The 20,496-nt window shown below is 38.3% G+C and overlaps 1 protein-coding gene across 1 annotated transcript; it reads left to right on the top strand.

The window, feature by feature from the left end:
- Positions 1-1,620: 1,620 nt before the first annotated feature.
- Positions 1,621-8,019, top strand: LOC146473752 (uncharacterized). Its single transcript, XM_085117594.1, has 4 exons — positions 1,621-1,776; positions 3,446-3,696; positions 5,947-6,058; positions 7,256-8,019. Exons 1-4 carry the CDS (start codon positions 1,707-1,709, stop codon positions 7,915-7,917), a joined length of 1,095 nt encoding a protein of 364 aa, XP_084973720.1. The 5' UTR covers positions 1,621-1,706; the 3' UTR covers positions 7,918-8,019.
- The last annotated feature ends 12,477 nt before the right edge of the window (positions 8,020-20,496 follow it).

Raw genomic sequence — 20,496 nt, 5'->3', positions numbered from 1 at the left:
AAATTATCTGTTCGGAAGGCCCGTAATCCCCTACAATTTTCTAAAGGGAATTTTCACTAAGAACTTTCCTGATATGGGAAATTTAAGGCCTAGTGTTTTCGGATTGATAAAAAAGTTGTTTCGGGTACTGAAAAAAGGCCAGCTACGATTTTCGGAAAGGAAAAAGACCTAAGGGAAGTGGACAAAAATGCCCTACTTATTTCGAAAAGACTCAAGTTCCCCTAGAATGACCGAACAGATGAAAATATTATAGCACTGCCTAAAATGAACCTATAGAGCTTTAAAGCCACTCCAGATCGCTAAAATAACGTTTTGAAGGATCTGAGAGGAAATTGTCGTTGGGTGCCCCTGATGACTTGATTAGTCGAAAACAATTTATTATCATTAGTTTTTTCTTTCTTCTGAGATAACATCCGACAAAGCTACCGGCCAAGACTAATCCCTTTGATCATAATACATGTGCTTAATTTCGTTAGAAGAGAATTTGCATGTGTAGGGTTTGAGGGCAATGTCCCAACTATTTGCACAGACATTCAGCTGGGTTAAGGTGTTGTAATTAGAGCAAAAGTTGGCCTATGCCGATTTAGTGATGAAAAATAGTCCACTTGCTAATGACACATTAGAAGATCATAAATAATGCACTCTATAGCCTCCAGCTTATTTGCATTGTTTTATTTAAGCACTGCCTTACTGCCAAATCCTGACAAAGATAGCTAAATGAGGTCGCTCGCTCGGTGTTAGGAAGCTCACGAAAAAATATATATATTAGCGACCTTGAACTCGGTATGAGAATCAGTCCATAATATTTAACCCGTTGTCTTTTTCTTGTCCTTCTTTCAAGACAAGATAGTAAAAAACAAGGGGAATATTTTCTTTGTACCGAGTCTTTTCTATGACAAAGAGACGCCAAAAAAACCAAGCTGTATTATACCCTATAGTCAACTTAGATCCTTATTCCATACCTTGTTGTGAGGGACAACCCAGCATAAATTATGAACTTGCTATTTTTCCTCTTCCTTCCTCTCCCCAGCCTCAAAAAGCCGAAATCGTAATTGCTGCGATTGCTTTCTCATTCTACAACATTTTTCGTGCATACTCGACGCTCTAAATTCAACTTATACGAAATAACCTGTGCTATAGGCTAGTCGGATCCCCCGCAATTTTCAATTTTTAGTTTCTGTGGGAGAGGATTTTTATCCGTTGGGTTCTTGGGTGATCTCATGACGATACCATAAATATTCAACGCGTTCTCCCTTCAGAAATCAAGTTAAAATGTTTCCTTCACTATAAGCCCCCCAGCGATAATTTCTCAATTCAAGGGTCGCGTTTAACAAACAAAGTAATCAAACAACGATTTCAAGGAAAACTCATTGGCTCATATTGGTTCCTGTAGGGTAATGTTATAAAATCTCTCTTATGAAGCAATTTCAAACGAGTTGCCGTAATTAGAGCAAAAGTTGGCCATATGCCGATTTAGTGATGGAAACTGATAATAACATGCTAATGAAAAAATGGAAGATCATAAATTAATAATGCATTCTGTAGTATCCAATTTATGTGCATTGCTTTATTTGCGCACTGCCTGACTGTTTGACTGTTTACTCAGTAAAGAGAGCTAAGCCACTTTGGATCTCACGAACACATTTGTCAAGAAAACGCAACAACGACCAGCTTTTGAACATCTAACTAAGATTGTTCAAGTGAAAATGAGTCCATCTCGTGTATCCCAAATTTTCCTTTTTCTTCTTTTGACGGCGCAATACGGCTTCATGAACGGTATGAATATTTTGTTGCTTTTGCACTGGTTAAAAGTTTGAATCGTCGGCGACTTACATTTAAATTTTGCTAGCAGTGCTTTTAAACTCCAACACGATTTAAATTAAGGGTTTGGGATGCTAGCTAACAGAAATGTATTTAAAGCCTTCATTTGATACGAAGTTTATCATAATTTTTCACTTGAAAGATGTTATAGTTCTTAGCACCATAACTGTTAAATTGGACTTGCTTTTTGTAATTGTCCGTTGTGACCCTGAGTTTATTCTGACAACTTTATCCGTTTCTAAATTGAGGTCACTCGTTCTCTGTCAGGAAGCTTAAAAAACTCAGAGACCTTGGACTGTGTGAGAATCAGTCCACAATCTTTCACCTGTCATGTTTTTCTTTTCCTTCTTTCAAGACAAAATGGTCAAAAATAGGAAATATTTTCTTCGCATCCTGTCTACGCGTCTCCTCTACGACAGTTTGCACCAAAATAACGAAGCTTCATTATACCCTAATCAACTTAGAACTTTAATCCATAGCTTGGTGGAAGGTAACCCCAGAATAGGCAAAAGTTATCTTTTTTCCCCTCTTCCTTCCTCTCACCAATCTCAAAAAAAGTTACTCGTAAATTGCTCCCATTGTTTTATCATTCTACAACATTTTTCGCGTCAAACGTTACACTCACAATTTAATGTATACGAAATAACTTGCGCTATAAGCAAGCCGCATCCCTTGCAATTTTTAATTTTTAGTTTCTTTAGGCGAGGATTTGAATGCGTTGGGTTCCGAGGGTGAAGTCATGACATTATCATAAAAATCATTTCAACCCGTTCTCCCCTCGGAAATCAAGTTAAAATTATTTCCTTCGCAAGAAACCTGACAACGATAATGTCTCAATTCAAGGGTCACGAAACAACGAAAGCGAACCGGGAATAGAGCTTTAAAACATCTATTTAGGTACGTGTTGTAATAAGAGCAAACGTTGGCCATATGCCGATTTCGTGATGGAAAACTGATAGTCCACTTGCTAATGAAACAGTCGAAGATCATAAATAATGCACTCTGTAGTATCTAATGTATTTGCATTGCTTTATTTGCACACTGCTCGTGCTATTACTCAATAAAGATAGCTAAGCCACTTTGGATCGCAGGTCGGCAAATTTGTCAAAAAAAAAAAACGCCAAACGACCAGCTTTTAAGCAACATCTACCTTACATTGCTCAAGTGATAATGAGTCCATCTCGTGCATCCCAAATATTCCTTTTTCTTCTTTTGACGGAGCAGTACGGCTTCATGAACGGTCAGCGATGAATATTTTGTTGCTTTTGCACGCTGTTTAAAAGTTTGAATCGTCGGTGACTTACATTTAAATTTTACTAACAGTTTTATAAAACTCCAACACGATTTATATTAGGGGTTTGGGATGGTAGCTGACGCAAATGCCGTTAATCAGAAATGTTTTAAAGCTAGCCTTCCTTTGGTAAAAAGAAACGTGGTTTTTAGCACTATAACTGTTAAATTGGACTTGCTTTTTGCAGTTGTCCGTTGTGAGCCTGAGTTTATTCTGACAACCTAAATTCTAAAGTGAGGTCGCTCGTTCTCCGTTAAGAAATCTTGCACTGTGTGATAATCAGGCCATACAATCTTTAACAGGTTATGTTTTTCTTTTCCCGCCTTTTTCAAGACATTTGCAGAAACAAAAGATTCGTGCATTTAATTCCTGGTTTCGCTCTCTCGAACCACGTTATTGGGCAATTCAATGTTGTGGACAAAGAGCACTGCCAGCTTAAGTGTTACCTTGAGAAGTCCTGCTTCTCGTACAACTTTGGAACTGTGCAATGGTACGCTTACAATTGCGAGTTGAACAGCGTAGATTCGTCTTCTCATCCAGCCGACTTAAGGGTTCGCGATGGATGGGTCCATCAAACAGCCGAGGTATTTAAATTTAGACCTGTTTCATGTTTGTCGTAACGATGCATTCCATCATAGGTTTGTAGCATGAAGACCCATAAACATCTCAGATCTTTTGGATAACTTTTTGAGCGTTTACAAAGAAACAAGAAGAGAAATAGGAGGTAATAATTTTTAGGGAAATTACGAAAAATGAAGATCTTGCGATAATTGAAAATTGAATTTGGAGGTTAATAATTAATAAACGAGACCTCCGCTACCAATCTGATCTGCCGCTCATTGTTAGTGGATTCCCTGGGTGCGTAAATGTTTTTGTCCCTTGATAACGTCTCCAAAAACTCACTCTCCATTCAGTTCAAACTGAGTATATCGCCCGACTAAAAAGTAACTCAAGCGCTCAGAAATCGAAATTAAAGCTTTTTTGGTTTGATGGTTTTGGAAAGCAATGATCCGTATTGATGTGAATTCCTTGTGATAACAAATGTTTCATCAACCGAGCTTATTATGTGTTTTTCAATGTTACTTAATTGGATCAAGAACTATTTAAGCGAGAATACTTAATATTGCATTATGTTAGTAACGAAAGTAGATTTTCACTGTCTGATCAACCTTCTGTAAATATGTACTTAATCCGAGAAATTAGGAATATTTACTGAAGTCCAGCGCAATATCCTAGAATCAACTCGTGGTATTATCAACTCTTCTGTTTTCAGTGTCAACATCCTTTCTAAGGATAGATTTTTAATAAAGGTTATCTTGCTTGTTTACTCTGATGTAAAACAGTTATTACCTAATCCTTCAAGCCTGACGAGTCAACAAGACGCTATGTACGCCAGGAAAAATTGCATAAAGAACATCCGCTCATGGATGGAATACAATAAACTCCTTCTTAATGAAAAAAAAAAAAAAAGAAAAACAGAGTTTCTTAATGGAGGAACCCGACAACAATTATCTAAATTTAATACTTCTTCGATTACTATTGGAAATTTTGATATCACGAGATCGACAGTTGTTGGAGACCTTGACAATGAACAATCCCAAAAATAAAGTTTGTAATGCATCTTTCTATTACCTTATAACATCAGCCGAATAAGAAAACACTTATCACGTGAAGAATTTGTAAGGGGCAATATTTTTAATTTCATATCCAAAATCTTTTTTTAATAAAGAAAACAATAGCACGCCTGTTCACTTAACTTGATGCGAAACAATACTGAGATCAAGTACCGACAATTCAATTCCAAAGTGAGACCGCGCTGTAAGCGAAATTCAACCAACGTTAACTCAACATTCGCTACTGACTTTAAATAAATATTAGTCCTGCTTGCTGAATAAACTACACTATCACAGATTTGTTCAACACGCATTCTTCTTTCCTTTTCGTCCTTAACTGCTCAACCTCGTGGTCGATGACTTACTCGTTGTCAGGTGACTATGACAAGACTATAACTTTGTGGGGTGGGATAAGGATTTGTCCCTTACAAATACATTTCACTTTTAATTAGAAAGTAATACAAAGTATTTTTGATACTACAGATACGTTTATTAATAATTTTCCAGGCATTCCTGAGTCAGGTTTTCATGTTTTACTAATTGCCGTCTCAAGTGAACTCACGTTTTCACTCTCTTGTGAGAACCTACCCTAGCTGCCAGAGGCTTTCCTAGTGCGGTTTCCAGTTTCGGTCAAAGTCTCTCTCTCGGGTTTTGGCCCAGAGGCCAGAACCCGAGGAGGCACTCTAGAATTCCCCGCTTGTATATATACAAGGAATTTTTTAATAAAAAAAGGTAAGAAATGTGTTTGTAGTATGGGAAGGTTTCCCGATTTGATGAAACTAGACGCGCACGGTGGTCTCGGGTAATTTTTTACCAAGCGCGCAAGGTCTTGTTGGAAAGTTGAAATACAATATTACATGATTGAAATAGATTTACATTATCTGGCTAACATGTATATAAATAGATGTAATTCATGATATTTTCTAGCGATACATTGTTGCAAGTTTATTTTATGTTTTGCCCATATATTACACAATGTTGAAATACAATATTGTATGATTGTCATAGATTTCATTGTCAGATTTACAAAGCAATGTGCTGACTATTTCTATTAATAATAACTTCAATAAAATAGTTGAAACGTCAAATTTACAACAGCCGTATACACAATATTTATATTCTATACAAATCGTCAAAAACAACTATTCAAAACCGGGGGCAGCTCTAGTGAACGCTATTTCTAGCTTATCTTACTGCCAATGATCATTACTCTATTTGAAGGAACTATGTGGTGACACAGTCTGCCCCTCGTACGCTGTTTGTCGATACGACAGCCATGGAAACAGAGACAGATGCATCTGCAAGCCAAGAGTTACAAGAGACGACTGTGAAGGTTAGATCCCCATTCTATGGGTTTTTTCATCCACAACCTCTAAGAAGCAGGCACGCAGTTCGCTCTTAAAACGATATCAACAGGTCATAACAATGCCGCTAGCCCTAAAAAGCAATAGACTTTTAAGTTGTGTGAATATCTACGATGGTCGTTCACTTGTTCATTATTTCATCCGAAGTTCAAAGATGGCTTTCATGGCTTCACTACGACGGTTATATCCACGAAGGTTAATATGGAAAATTTTCTAGCTTAGCAACAGTCAAAGGTAATCTTCGTCTTCGATTCTTTGATGAATCTTCCACGCCTTATCAAAGTTTCAGTGACGTGTATGCAATACTTTTAATGAATAAGTGAATCACCATCGTAGCGAAAAGAAAGCCTGAAAAAAAAAATCCGGCTTGAACGTCACAATCGAAACCATAACCTCTGTGATACCGGTGCAGTGCTATACCAACTGAGATATCAAGCCAATTGTGCGTTGGTTATTTGTGAATTTCGCACGTTTCACCATTCGGCACACCTTATACCGGGAATTGGGGGAGGGGGGGGGGGGGTGCTTATTTCTTTTTCCCTATATCATAGGCATTCGGCGCACCTGAAAACAAGTGATAGAAAACTGGACACTTACAACCCACATCTTGCCATCCCAACAGAGACTAAAACAATTTTTAATTAAAAACTTCGACAGTAACAACGTACATAGTTAAAGGAAATCCTATACACGTGAAATGACAATTAGAACAAACTCAATGTCTAACGTATTTTAACGTGGGCTAAGGTGGTTCGAATGATGATCTTATCTAGGGTAAGTGAGACCTTACCTAAAGGATAAGTATCGTAATTTTTTTAAAAAATCGAGAATCCATTTACTGCTTTCTCGACCATTTGATAAGTGAGTGGTTTTTGTGGTCTTGTTGAATAAGTTTAAAGACTTCAGAACAAACTGAGCTCCTCTTCTCTCTTCCCCACTCCCCTCTCAGCATCACCTACATGACTTACGTTACAGTCGCCGATAGACTGGGCCTGCAATCCTGTCCTTCCCTAATATGTCCTTTGATCTGACTGAATGTTGCCTCAATGTGTTAACAGATTAGGTTCATGACAGATTTGATTTAGACTAGGTATTAGGATGGATTAGGTTCATAAGACAAATTTACATCGGAGTGTGTGATATGAAAGGCCTATTTACTCTTTCAGCCCTAGGGATGAAGAAACGTGCTGCTGCTAAATCTTGCAAGCAGCTGAAGATGCTCATGCCCAGTCTCTCGACCGGTATTTATTGGATAGACCCGGATGATGGAAGCAGCAACAACGCTTTCCAGGCCTTCTGCGACATGGAAACGGACAGTGGAGGCTGGACTCTAGTTTACAGCTATACATTCACTGACTACGAACATTTCATGGAAAACACCAATGCAGTCACACCTACACCTGATTGGCCCAATGGAGGTGCCGTTCCTTTATCGACAACAACTCCCTTAAATGAAACACATTTTGCAGCTATGAGGTTTGAGTTGTGGCGGTTGATAGGAAGCGAAGTCTTGATCAAGTCTAATATCAACAACTGGATTGCCTGCTTGCCCCACGAGGGAAGCCTAGTCGACTGGCACACTGGATTAGTTATTTGTAGAATCATTAAGCACGTGGCCACCCAGTGCACTGATATAGTGCCAGAAATTATCCAACCTGGGCCGACATGCGGCGTAAGGTTCAGGGCGGGAAACAATTGGAAGTCTAATTACTACTCTCTAAATGTCTGTTTCAAAGGCAATCGACCACACCACGATCCATGTGCAACCGCCAGCGATAATCACGTAAAAGGCGTCCAAAACCCACATGGGAATGTCTTTGTTCGATGATCTATATAAATGTCCGCTGGATTAGAACATTTATAGTATGCCACTCAAGTAACATTCTTATTGTCCATACTGAGGATAATCGTGCGTATATATCCAGTAAGAGATTGTTCCAGTACTCTTATACTGAAGGGGACAAGTTGCTTCAGTCTGACCGCAACACCGCAACACAGTAAAAAAAACTGAACCTCGGGTTCATAAATGAAGCAAAGAAAATCAACTGTTAAGTACACTAAAAGATTAGGCAAGCTGGACGCAATCATGTCTCGACAACCACAGGCAAACCCAGGCCGTATTTCCAAAATAGCGGATACCTTTTGATCCCAGCACGAAAGCCATATCGGATTCATATTATTTCTCACACATTTAAGGTTTCAGAGATTTTTTCTGAGGAGCGTTAGCCGACGTGTCTCCCACGTTCCCGTGTCTCAGCTGGTGCCTCGATCATTAACCAAATAAATTACATGGAGAAAGAACCTTCCAGCAGTCTATATACTCAAAATAAGCCGACTACCAAGGGATAAGGATATCTCTAGAACGTGATATGTTCACAAAAGAACTGTTTGGACGATTGATCAAAAGTTCTACCAAAGGCAAAATAACAGGACCAATGAAGACTGACCCAGAAAGACAACTAGAGACAAAAATATAATGAAAGTTTGTCCTGTACCAAGATGCCTTTTAGATGGACTCTAACGATCAAGATTTATGCAAGCAACGGGTTAAGGAAGCCTCCTTAGCTTAAAAAGGAATTATGAGTATTGTTTATTGAGTATGCTAGCACGCTGTGTGGTCCCCCCAACAGAAATACCAAATCGAATCACTTGAGGCCGTTCAACGAAAATCTGACCGGTTGTGTAACAACTGTTTCAGTTAAGAACCTGGAAATGTTACTCGCCAACTCAATAGACTGGTATGGGATTCATTACAACTGAGGAGAATTAAGTCTTGACTGACCTTGATATGTATAAATTACGTGGATTAACAACCATCCCAATGCCTGACTTCATCTACCCACAACACACGAACTCTTTACGCCAGTATGGCTCGTAAAGGGAGCTTTGATTCGGACACCGATATAACGATGTGGAACATGAACTGGATCAAACTTCTCTGGACAGATTTAAGAACGCTTTTAATGCATTTTATGGTTTTTAGAGTTACACCACTATTTATCCTATTCTGCCTTTGTGTTTTATTGCACTAGCAATATCCACGTTATGGCCTTTGCTTTTGTAGATTAACTGAGAAGAAGAAGTTTTTAAACAATAGGTTATTGTATTATGAAGGGTAAGGTTAGTCAGACCAAGATATACGCAGTTAGAAATAGTGTCAGCTGAAACTCACTCAGTTTAAATCTTTAGCCAAAGGAAATTTGCAATAATGATATTTTGAAATAGATTTTCCAAATCTGGTGTATAGCACTAACGTAAATGTTTCACGTCCATATACACTGCAGCTTCGTCAAATGCATGCATGCGCATAACCTTTTATATGTGGCGGAATATGTTTTGGCAACCGTGGGCGGCTATTTTTTCAATGTCAGGGCACACGACATAATCTGTACACTACACGGTCGAGAACGTAAAGAGCTGGACTGTATTTTTATCGATTGGTGGCTAGTAATTATCAGTTTTAGCAAAAATCGGTGCCAAATACGTCAGTTCATTAAGTTAAAAAGACGACATATATTTAGTAATACACTGACGTCAGTCTACCTGATCTATATGCAGAGGATTGCAGTGCTTAGTAATACGCTAACCCTACGTCAGTCTAGGCGTAAAATATGGAAGGGATTTTAATACCTATGATTACCAGCTGAATGTAACTTCACCTGGAAAATGTGCATGAACTTTAATCTGTGTTATTACACTCGCGTCATTTAATTTGTGAATATGTAACACTTTCTAAATACCTGGTTTATGAGAAACCAATGACGTTAGTCCAGGTGGGAAATAATATTTTGTAACATATTTGGTAGCTCGTCTGGTGATAACACTCGACATCAAGTTGCTGGATTTAAGTTGAAGCTTTTCATATAGCACTGTTTCATAAAGGACATTTTCTCAGAATATCACCTAGACATCACAATAATAATGCTAGGCCAGCCTCAAAATCAGCATATCATGTCAATGTGTCGAGAATTAATCATGAAAAATTAAATGTTCGCTTCTCTGGTCCAACTGCTTGAAATAATTTGGTTGAAGAACTAAAACATTCTTCCCTATGACCGTTTAAGCGGGTACAGAATGACAAATAAGTTGTCATACACGTTGAGAGTGAGAATAGTCCGAATACTAATACAACTATTGCAGCCAAGTAGACACTATATTAGCCACAATTTCATTGGATGTCATTATGCATGCCACATTTTTTCTCCAAAATGTTTTGGAAACTTTAAATGAAGATAATGCCACTTCCTTCACACTATAAGTGATTCAGAAATGATCTTTGGCAAAAATCTGTCCAAAGGACACCAGTTCTAAAAGCTTACCAGGAAACTCAACTGTTGTACCTGTATGTTAAATAATCTCCGTATAGCCGTATAAAATGTAACTAAAAGGAGCTAGACTCTAGAAAACTCGCAAGTAAGCTGAATAATAAACGGCCGTGGCGAAAAACTTGTGTGAGTTCTTTTATACTGATAATGCAACGTGTTTAACGATGCACCTCTGTAAGTAAGATTTTTTAAGTACTATTTTGTCTGTATGTACTTGTTTTTTTTTCTCTTCTCTTCATATAATTTTATAAAGTATCCCTTAAATGTCCTTAAATATCTCTTCCTTTTCCTTACCGACAATGGTATTAAAAATCTTCCTCTCGTAACTTCTGTTATTTTTTACTATTGCTAGTTTTGTATTTTGTTTGTTCTCCTGCTTTCATCAAAAGTTTCTTAAATTTCCAAAAATTTAACAAACTACTCATCTTGTTTAGTTTTCAGCTATACTGAGTATTTATTTATTTAATTATTTTTTTGTTTTTATTTTTGTTTTGCGAAATTAAGTTCCCTGCGAATAAGAAAAATAAATGGCAGGGTGTTATTTTTAATGTAGATCAACAGTCCAATCATATACCGCAACAGCTTTAATACTGGGTATTACATTGACGCCATTGTTGTTGTGATACTGCTCCGTATCTATTTATTAATTAATGGTGTTACAATAGCGCGAGTCCAGGAGTAAGTGAAATTATAAGCAAGTTTAGGTCAAACATATAAAAGTATCAGTATTTCCTTCCTTTCGATTGGAATTTTCCTTAGCGGTGGTACTTGCCTCGGAACCGAAACTAAGGTTTCAAATTGTTGAAGGGAAGTCAACAGCGCAATAAAATTTTTAATAACAAAAATAATGTCTTGACGTTAGTTTGGATGAGACATTGCGCTACCTGGAATAATTGTCTTCTTTTCGTATATTACGAAACAAAGACTAAACGTCAGCAATTAAAAGCAGCTTTAAAAATTTGCATGCAGCACAGCCTATAAAATTCTAGAACTCATTTTAGGTCAAGTTACTGGACACTCCATCGTGAGGCATTCCAAAATATTGGACCATTCCTGAGCCATGAGTTTGAAAATTGATATTGAAAATTTTTCCGGCTGGTCGGAAATCTTTAGGGAGATAGAAAAGCATGAGAAGTCAAAAGAGTTACCAGCAGCAAAAGTATCTGAAGCAGTTAAGGAAAGGACAGCACGATTATTCAGAGTTCGGGAGCGAGAAGCTACCACACATCACAAGATAGGTCGTCTAGCAAGTGAAGGAGGAGCGATCTCACAGAAACGTGCTCCAAACCCCAGCTTGTCACGCCAAACAAGCCTGCCCTGCTATTCCGGGATCACTTTCGACGCAGCCAAAGTGCGAGCAGATCCTCGACTTACTGATGCTGCTGCAAAGCTCAGCCACGAAGAACTTGCCTTGCTTTACGAAGACGTTCTAAAGCCTCTTGACTTCTATTCCATGTTGCATGAAAGGAGAAAGCAGTCTCGAGGAACACAGACATGAAAGGCTAAGCGACAAAGCCCAGATAAAAATGTCGCCAAATTGGGTTACAATCTCTGAGCAGTGTAAAATGACAGTGTTTGTCGATTTGAAAAATGATTCTTTAACTTCAATTTTTCGTTTCTATTTTCATTACTTTTTTAAGCGACCTATTTATTGTTGTTGTTCTTATTATTATTATTATTATTATTATTATTATTATTATTATTATTATTATTATTATTAATACTATTATTATTATTATTATTTTATTATTATTATTATTATTATTATTATTATTATTATTATTATTATTATTATTATCTCTGTTATGATTTATTTAGTTGTAGCTGATGAATTTTCCGTGATTAAAGATTATCTCTCCTCCTTCGAATAAGTGGCACTTTGGTACAGGGAAAGAAAAGACTAACTTTGAATTAGAACTGGACAGAAATTCAACCCAGTTTATTGATGAATGTAAAAAGGTAAAAATACGAAGTTTAAAATATGTGCCAAGGATATTTGTTCAAGGAAGCATGGGTATACCCCAAGAGGGGGCGTTAAGAGGAGTTGTACAAACTCTGAAATTATAATTCTCTTCATCACTTGCTTTGAATTAACAGTTTGACTGTTAGAAATACTGTCGTTATCACACAATTGTATTGAGCCGAAACCGAAAAACAAAATGAGCATGTAGTGTTGAGAGTAAATATAAATCAGAGCCGTGATGAATCTTGATGGCAGCGGCCACTTGTGGCTGGCTAATAGATTCAGTAAAATTTTAATAAAACAAGAGACCATCAATAAAGTAATATAGGGTATTATTAACACTTCATACATTTTCGTTAGTATAGGGGCCGATTTTAGTCGCACGATAAACCTTTTTGCCACTCTTCTTGGACACAAAGGCAATTTTCTTTTGTTTAAGCTTGGAAAACAGATTTCTGTCAAAAATATTGGTGCTTGCACACAAAATCAATAGTCATAAAGGTGAAAGCAGACAAAATATGCGTCTATAGATGAACGAGAAATAGTAATTAAAAAAAGTCAATTTGGAAAGAATATTTGTTGATGCTAGGCAGCCTTTTTAAATAACACCTCACGAAGGGTCATAGGTGGTTAATAGAACAGGGAGGAAATCTAATCTATTATCTATAATCCCTTATCCTCTTATCCCTTATAATTATAATCCTACAGTTACTTCTTATTCGTGAGAATTATTCTGCGAATCATCCCTTATCTGGAAATCCCCAAACACCGGACCGGCTCATAGTCCAATCCGGAAAAACCCCCCATGTAACCTGCTGAAGTATGAATGAATGATAATTTTCCCGGATCCCACCGACTTCAGTTCCGCTGAGGACAGAACGCTATAATGGATGTTTGTGAACAGACTGTAACTGACCCGGATCAGATAAAATTTTTGTAGGAGTACCGTATTTAAACATAACATTGATTAAATCGCTAAACAAAAGAAACAATTCGGAAAGGTTGCAGTTTAGGTTTTGTTCACTTTCGAGCAGAATGTACTCGATTATTTGTGAAACACAAGAGCTCGCCTTCTCAAAGCTATACAGGCGGTTACCATAACTTTAATTTATAGCCTATGCAGGTTGATAATTTTAAGGAAACACGAGTTTTCACAGATGTCTAGTTAAATATATCTTTGCACAGTTTTCAATGTATTAGCACGTGCAGACTATATCGTGAGCGCTTTATAATCCCCTTTTATGGTAACAGTTTCAAGGCAAAGGTCTTTCCAACACCTCCCTGTATCTTTAATGAACAGGAATTCAAGTTTATCGGTTTTAATAGCGCCGGAAATAAAAGATCAGTGTTTGGCTACGTGTAGAGGCAAAAATTTGCCAGGACACGGAAGAAAAACGTCTTTCATCTCTTTTTCGAAATAGACGTTCAGAAGAATTTCATGCTTCCATAGGGTTGCCGGTTAAGTATTTGGTAATCAGTTTTGTTATTAGACCACTCGGAGTACATTGCATATGGTGAGTTTTATAATCTTCATACATGATAATTGTCATCAAGTCATCACAAGGCAAGAGGCTTTTCTGGTATCGAACTGGACAGAATTCAAGTTTATCTCTGATAGCAATGACAGAAATGAGGGATAAACATTCCAAATACCGCATTTAAGATAAACCTGGGTAGATTTGGTTTCTAATAATTGGATAAGGAAAAGCTTAAGGTCCGAGTATATTCAGTTTGCTGTTATTAATTATAAGCAGTGGCGATTTGAAAACCAATGACAAGTAGCGTTAAATGTATAGGCAGTAGCCATGATTTTAAACAGCTACCGTTGTCTATTCTACGTATGGCAAGTCAAGTCCATGGACTGCTTTGTCCACTGTATGTAGATAAACGTAGACTAGAATCAACAAAACGAGCTCAAGTTGTTTTTGTCTTTTGAGTAGATAAGCCACTTTACTTTGATAGCAGTTGTTCTTACTAAAGTAGAAGCCTTTACAAATATGCTTTATTATTATTATAATTATTATTATTATCATCATCATCATCATCATCATCATCATCATCATCATCATCATCATCATCATCATCATCATCATCATCATTATTATTATTATTATTATTATTATTATTATTATTATAGCAGAATACGCTCTTTTAGTACACTGTTATGAATTCAGTCCTCCGAAGTTTACCTACCTAGCTAATGCCTATCGCTACAATTTATTCTCTAACTGTTTGGTCGAAACGTTAGGTTTGGGGAAGGTTTCATTTTAATAGCATCTCGTACGCTTGAGTAAAATTTCCTCTAAAACGTTCATTCTATTTTGTTTTGAATCTGACAAACACATTTTTCGTCAATGCTAGAACGCTATTGTTTCGTGTCGTGTCGTGACGTTATTTTATGTAAACTTAATAGTGCAGTCGGTATTCAAATATAGGAATAAAAAAAAAGTGTAAACTTTCAAGTTTTCTATGCGGATATTGTTCAACCGAGTATCTAAACATTACATGACCTTTTACCACCGAGAGCACCCAAGTTTAAACTGCTCTTGCAGGTTTTAACGCTATATTTTTCCTCGTACGAGATCCTAATATCTGACCATTCAGGTCAGAATTAATAAGAGTATTAAAATACTCCTTCTATTGCTGCTGTTACAGGTGGAGTCTAAGTTTTGAGTCTGTGCATGAAAGCCTAAAGTATGACCGCTCAAGAAAATTACTGAGCAGTGCTCTCCCTTGCCACAGTTAATCAGGACGCTAAGCTTACTTAACATGCTATCCCCTGTGTTCCCAGATGGTTTTCAAGTCTGTCCTTTTAAACACGTATTTGTGAAAGCTTATATAGATTGATATGTTCGGATGCTTTAGATGAAAACACAAGTTAAAGAACGTTTTAGAGAAGGAAATCAGTTTATTCCCCGCATTTACGCTATGGTTGTTGCTGACTTTACATATAGATACGAAAATGCCAGCTGACCGTTTTTCGCATTTTTAACGCCATAAAACGAAAAGAACTAGTTTTCCAGGTTTTGTAGGTTTTCTTTACAACAATTGGCCTCCCGGAAGAAACGTTGGGTACCTCTGGTTTTTGGAATGTTCCATTGAGAAAATAGAAATTTCTTCAATTTTCTGCTTTTACTAGATTTAAATACTACGAATACCAAATCAATGCAATTGGATGTCTTAAAAAACCACCAATTTTCCCTCAGGCTAAAACCACTTTTACATAACTATTTTTACCCTCCATTAAAGTTGTGTATATGTCGGCAGACCGGATGTTTACCGCTGTAATGTAAACACAGCAATAGTCAACCGAAAAAGAATCATCTTAAATATAAACAATAACTTAATAAACTGAGAAAATGACGCCCATAATACCTCTATGCATCTTGTTTGTTGTGCGCTTCAGGAATGAAGTTGACTGAACCTTGACGAAGAAAATTAGGGTACAAAAGTTCATTAGTCACCAATGAAGTCTTCAAGCTTTCCTTTCTCTTGGTGTCAAATTGAATTTAAAACCCTGACTGGTCAAGGCTATTAATGGAGACGCTTTCTTGTCTACCACAAATTACAGTTGATTCTGTACTGAGAAAAAAATTATTTCAAGGCAATATATTCAATGAACCTCGAACTGAACAAGGTTATTTCTTTTGTATGAATCGATTCAGATATCTAACTCTCACAGTCCATATATTCAGTTTCAATGTTGTGAAAAAATTGCAGTGATATACCATAAGACCCAATAACATTTGGATCCCGGGTATCTTTAACCAGACGTAATACAAATCAAGCAATAAATGTCTGATTGCACCGTGATACACAATTACAAATCCATATGTTACAGTTCCGTGTCTTCAATCACGTGAACCTTGAAGGTGTACCCATTCATGGTATATTCCTTAATCGTTTGGACTTCTTGGACTTGGAGTATCTGTACTAACAAATGAGCCACTTTGTCCATTTTTGCCTTGTTGTGCCGAGGAACATGCTCATTGTATAGTTCCTTGAGCTCATGTTGTCTCGAACTTGATAGTCTCGCAAATTGTTGCTCCCTGGTTTGTTTAGCTGCGCCGATCTTTGATAACCTCAGGAAGAACGCCGTGTGTTCGAAGCTTGTCCTTAAATTTGAAACAGGCATCCCGTACGTTCGGTTTTGCAGATGTGCCTCGCGACAACCAACTGCTTCAAATCGGTGACTGAGTTAAACTCGAATATTTTATCTTGTGATTTTTGAATCGTGGGTTAAACTGTTCAAAAGCTGACTGAAATGCCAACACGCAACGTTCATTCGATTGTTCAAATCCGACAGTTCTGCTTTGGAAATACCACTTTTCTTCAATTTATCCCGTCATGATCCTCTCAGGAAGTATTTTGACCCCAAGTAAGTGAGTTAGCTATCACTGAAGTGGTTCTAAGTTACTTAAGCCAAGATAACCATCACCATAAAATGCCGTTTCCATATGTCACAATGCACCGAATGCCATTATACAGCTTGTCATAGCATGTATAACGATGGATGATAAAACGTGTTCGACTGTGATCAGATCGTGGTTTTCCTTTCCCCAGTATAAAAATGTCAACGCTGCTGACCTTTTTTGTAGCTGCTAAATACTAAAAACACCGGTGTAGAGTTATCTTAGGTAAATCCTTTGCTTGAAAACAGGTCATCAACGCTTCATTGAGTAGCAGCACTGCGGTCAACTTTGATGAATAGTGATGGTTTAACAAAACCCCCAAACAAACGCAAATTAGACCTTGTGAAGTCAAGGGTTCAAACAAACATTTCCGGCTTGCAGACAGAGCATATTATCAGGCGCAGGCAGATGGAACACGGCAGTAAATACCTTCTTTACATTGCTCAAGCACGTAAGCTTTCATGAAACCTTTTGGCGAGACCTTACATAAGGCCTATACTCGAAGTAATCTTAGGACTGATCTGGCTGCACTTGAAGATCAATTAGACCACCCTCCATTTAAATGCTTTGGCGGGTCATCACCCCGGGGGGAGGGGGGGGGGGTACTCCCCGGAATTCTTGGTGGGGGTGTGCCGCCCGGGGCTTCAAATCCCGACCCTATTTCAGACCTAAACATGCCATTTTCCACACCCGTTTTCAGACCTGACCTCTAAAATTCACACCCGTTTTCAGACCTGATAATTATGCATCAGTGCCGAACGGAAGTTGACGCAAGGAGTAAAAGTAAGCTGGAATTACATAGTTTATCTATTTCTTTTTCTCGGTATCAGTTAGTCGTTCCAGTTACGTACTGAGAAGAAAAATATGTTTGTAAGCTTTCGTAAATGTTCCTCGCCCCAAAAACCCGACCCGATTTTAGACCATAATTGTCAAAATCTATACCCTATTTCAGACCAAAACGGCTCAAAGACCATACCCTTTGGGGCGGCACATACCTATATACCTTATATAGGGGAGTACCCCCCCCCCCCCCGGGTCATCACCAAATAAAAAGAACCAAAATAACAGAAAGTCATGGATGGAATTTACCGAGTAAAAGCGATTGATTAGCGGACACAACAAATATATACAGCTGATTTATAAACGTGCCTGCAGGGTAGATTTTAGGCATGTTCAACACACTCATCAACTCAAACGTTTTTAATTTTTGAATATTACTCTCCATTCAAATGCTTTGGCGGGTCATCTACAGATAAAAAGGCACTAAAATAACAGAAAGACATGGATGGAATTTACAAACTAAACACCTCCAAAAACGATTGATTGGCGGACACAACAAATATCCCTAAGAACGGATATTGTTTAAAATGTGCCTGCAGGCTAGATTTTAGGCATGTTCACTACACTCATTAACTTGAAAAATTTCAAGTTATTTTTAAAAGATAAAAGAGCACTAAAATAACAGAAAGTCATGGAAGGAATTTACAAACCGACAGCGATTGATTGGCGGACGCAACAAATATCCCCAAGAACGGGCACTGTTAAAAATGTTGTTCCCTTCACTCGTTAACTTAAAGTCTTTATTTTTAAAATTACGTACCCTGTTCGTTTGGGAACGGATTGTCAAGTGTGCTCTACTCGATTTTCAATTATGACTACTCAGTGAAAGGTTTTGAATGACGTCGAAATGTCAGCACTAAACATCACATGACATAGAAAGTGATGCTTTCTCGATAGTTTCCCGGTGTAAGAACCTGACAGGTTTTCCATTTTGTTGTGGGTTATTGTTTTCCTTCCCTGTACTGTATTGTTTTGACGTTTTTGCTTCCTTTGATTTACGTGGTAAAGCCCGATAGTTTTCATCACTATAAGGAGCAAACCATTCTGATGACAGAGATTGAACTCAGCTAGCAACGAAGGGAATATGTTTTGTGGTGATAGCAGATTCATCCAATTAAAGCAGCCATTGCATGCAAGAGAGTAGTTTTCAGAAAGCAATTTTAATAGGACATCTGATGCAAACGATAAAACTTCAGATTGAATTATCTGCCGGTCACAATCTCTTGCATCAGTAAAATTCCGGAACGCCTTTCAATCTTCAATCACCGTGGCCATATTATAAAGTATTTATGTACAGAAGCAAAGCCACTGTCAATCAATCTGATTCGTTTGTATTATTTTTGGCAACGAAAATTAAGCAGTTGCCATTAAGACACGATTTTGCAGTCCATTAATGGTCGAATTGAAGGGAACTACGCGTGAGTCTGCTCGCATGAGAAATTTCCGCCCCATTCTCTACTCGCGCCAAAAACTTTGCCACCGCGCTACAAATCCTGCCAGCTGGCTACATGATTGGTTACAAAAGAAAAGAGAGGTCGAGTGGCAGGCGCGGAGGATGACTGTTCCAGTAGGCATTCTTGTATATCAGCTATCAGAGTGTACTTGCTGGTTAATGTAAATCCCCGTACCCCCCCCCCCCCCGGCCGGGACATAGCGGGGCATTTGCGGGGAATTTTCCGTTATTTGACGAGCGAAAATCGGGGACTTTGACCTCTTTTGCACGCCATCCAAGAACAGCGGGGGAGTGGGCCGGGGTATTTTCCACCGAAATGTCAATGTCAATTCTTGACTGGGCATGGGTCATGTACATGTAAATTTATACAAACACCTAATAAAGTTGAAAAGTTGAATGAGCACTTGAAAAGCATTGTATGCGGTGATGTGTGTTTCTTGAGAAATAAAGTTTAAGTGAACCATTTACATCAGCCTGTGTCTTCCACTTTTTTCAACAAGAGCGGGGGATATGAGCGGGATCATTAGCTTCAATTAGAGGAAAAACCTGACCTTGGGGTGCGGGGCATTTTGCAACTTTAGCACTGAACTCTTGTCAAATGCCCCGCTATGTCCCGGCTGGGGGGGGGGGGGTGCGGGGGTTTACATTGACTGGTGCATTACTCCATGGTTCTCTGTGAAATACTGGGAAATATTGGCCCGAGGTTCTGACAGCGAACCGAGCGCAGATAGTCGTATATAAATGACTGAGGGCCAATATTCCCCAGTATGGTCCCGAGCTAGGGAGGCTAGCTGAGTGTTAAGTACTTGGGGTCGCTTCATAACGACAACTTCCGCCGCTACACGAGCAGCACAATGAATGGACAGCCTACTGAATAACGCGCAAAAAATAATTCGAAAGTAAAGCGATTTCACGAGTTTTTGCTAAACTGCGGTAAGCAAGTAATGCACAGTTTTACAACAACTGACAACAACAAAGGATACAATCTGTTGAGTTAGTCCTGCAAGAAGATCACCGGCCGGAGCTTGATTTCAAAAGTGAAATTAAGTTCACAGATTAACAAGTAAACCGGACTTTGTTTTGAAAAGTCAAGTCATCGCAGATGATCAATGGAGCCGATAGCCCCTGCAAACACTCGGGCAGTGGAAGACAACAATGGATCCACGCCAGGCTTCAGCGTCGAATTTGCGGCCTTGGGGTCTGTTGCGTTTTCCGTGGTCATGAATCAGAGTTGCGATTCGCCGGCACGAACTTTCCTTGATAACCGACAACTACCCTTACTAAAACACCTCTATTTCTGGTCTCTCGCTGTGCTTCGTTGCCAAGCGATGATGTAAACTCTTCCTTCTTTAGTCCAATGTTACTTTAAAAGGTCAGAGTTGTGGATTTTCTCTTCCGAGGCGAACCTATTAAA

Source organism: Pavona decussata, unplaced genomic scaffold (genome assembly GCF_977016875.1).
Source record: "Pavona decussata unplaced genomic scaffold, jaPavDecu1.1 SCAFFOLD_92, whole genome shotgun sequence".
Classification (NCBI taxonomy): Eukaryota; Metazoa; Cnidaria; class Anthozoa; order Scleractinia; family Agariciidae; genus Pavona; species Pavona decussata.
Note: the sequence above shows the minus strand (reverse complement) of the source record. Positions and strands in the feature narration are given on the sequence as shown.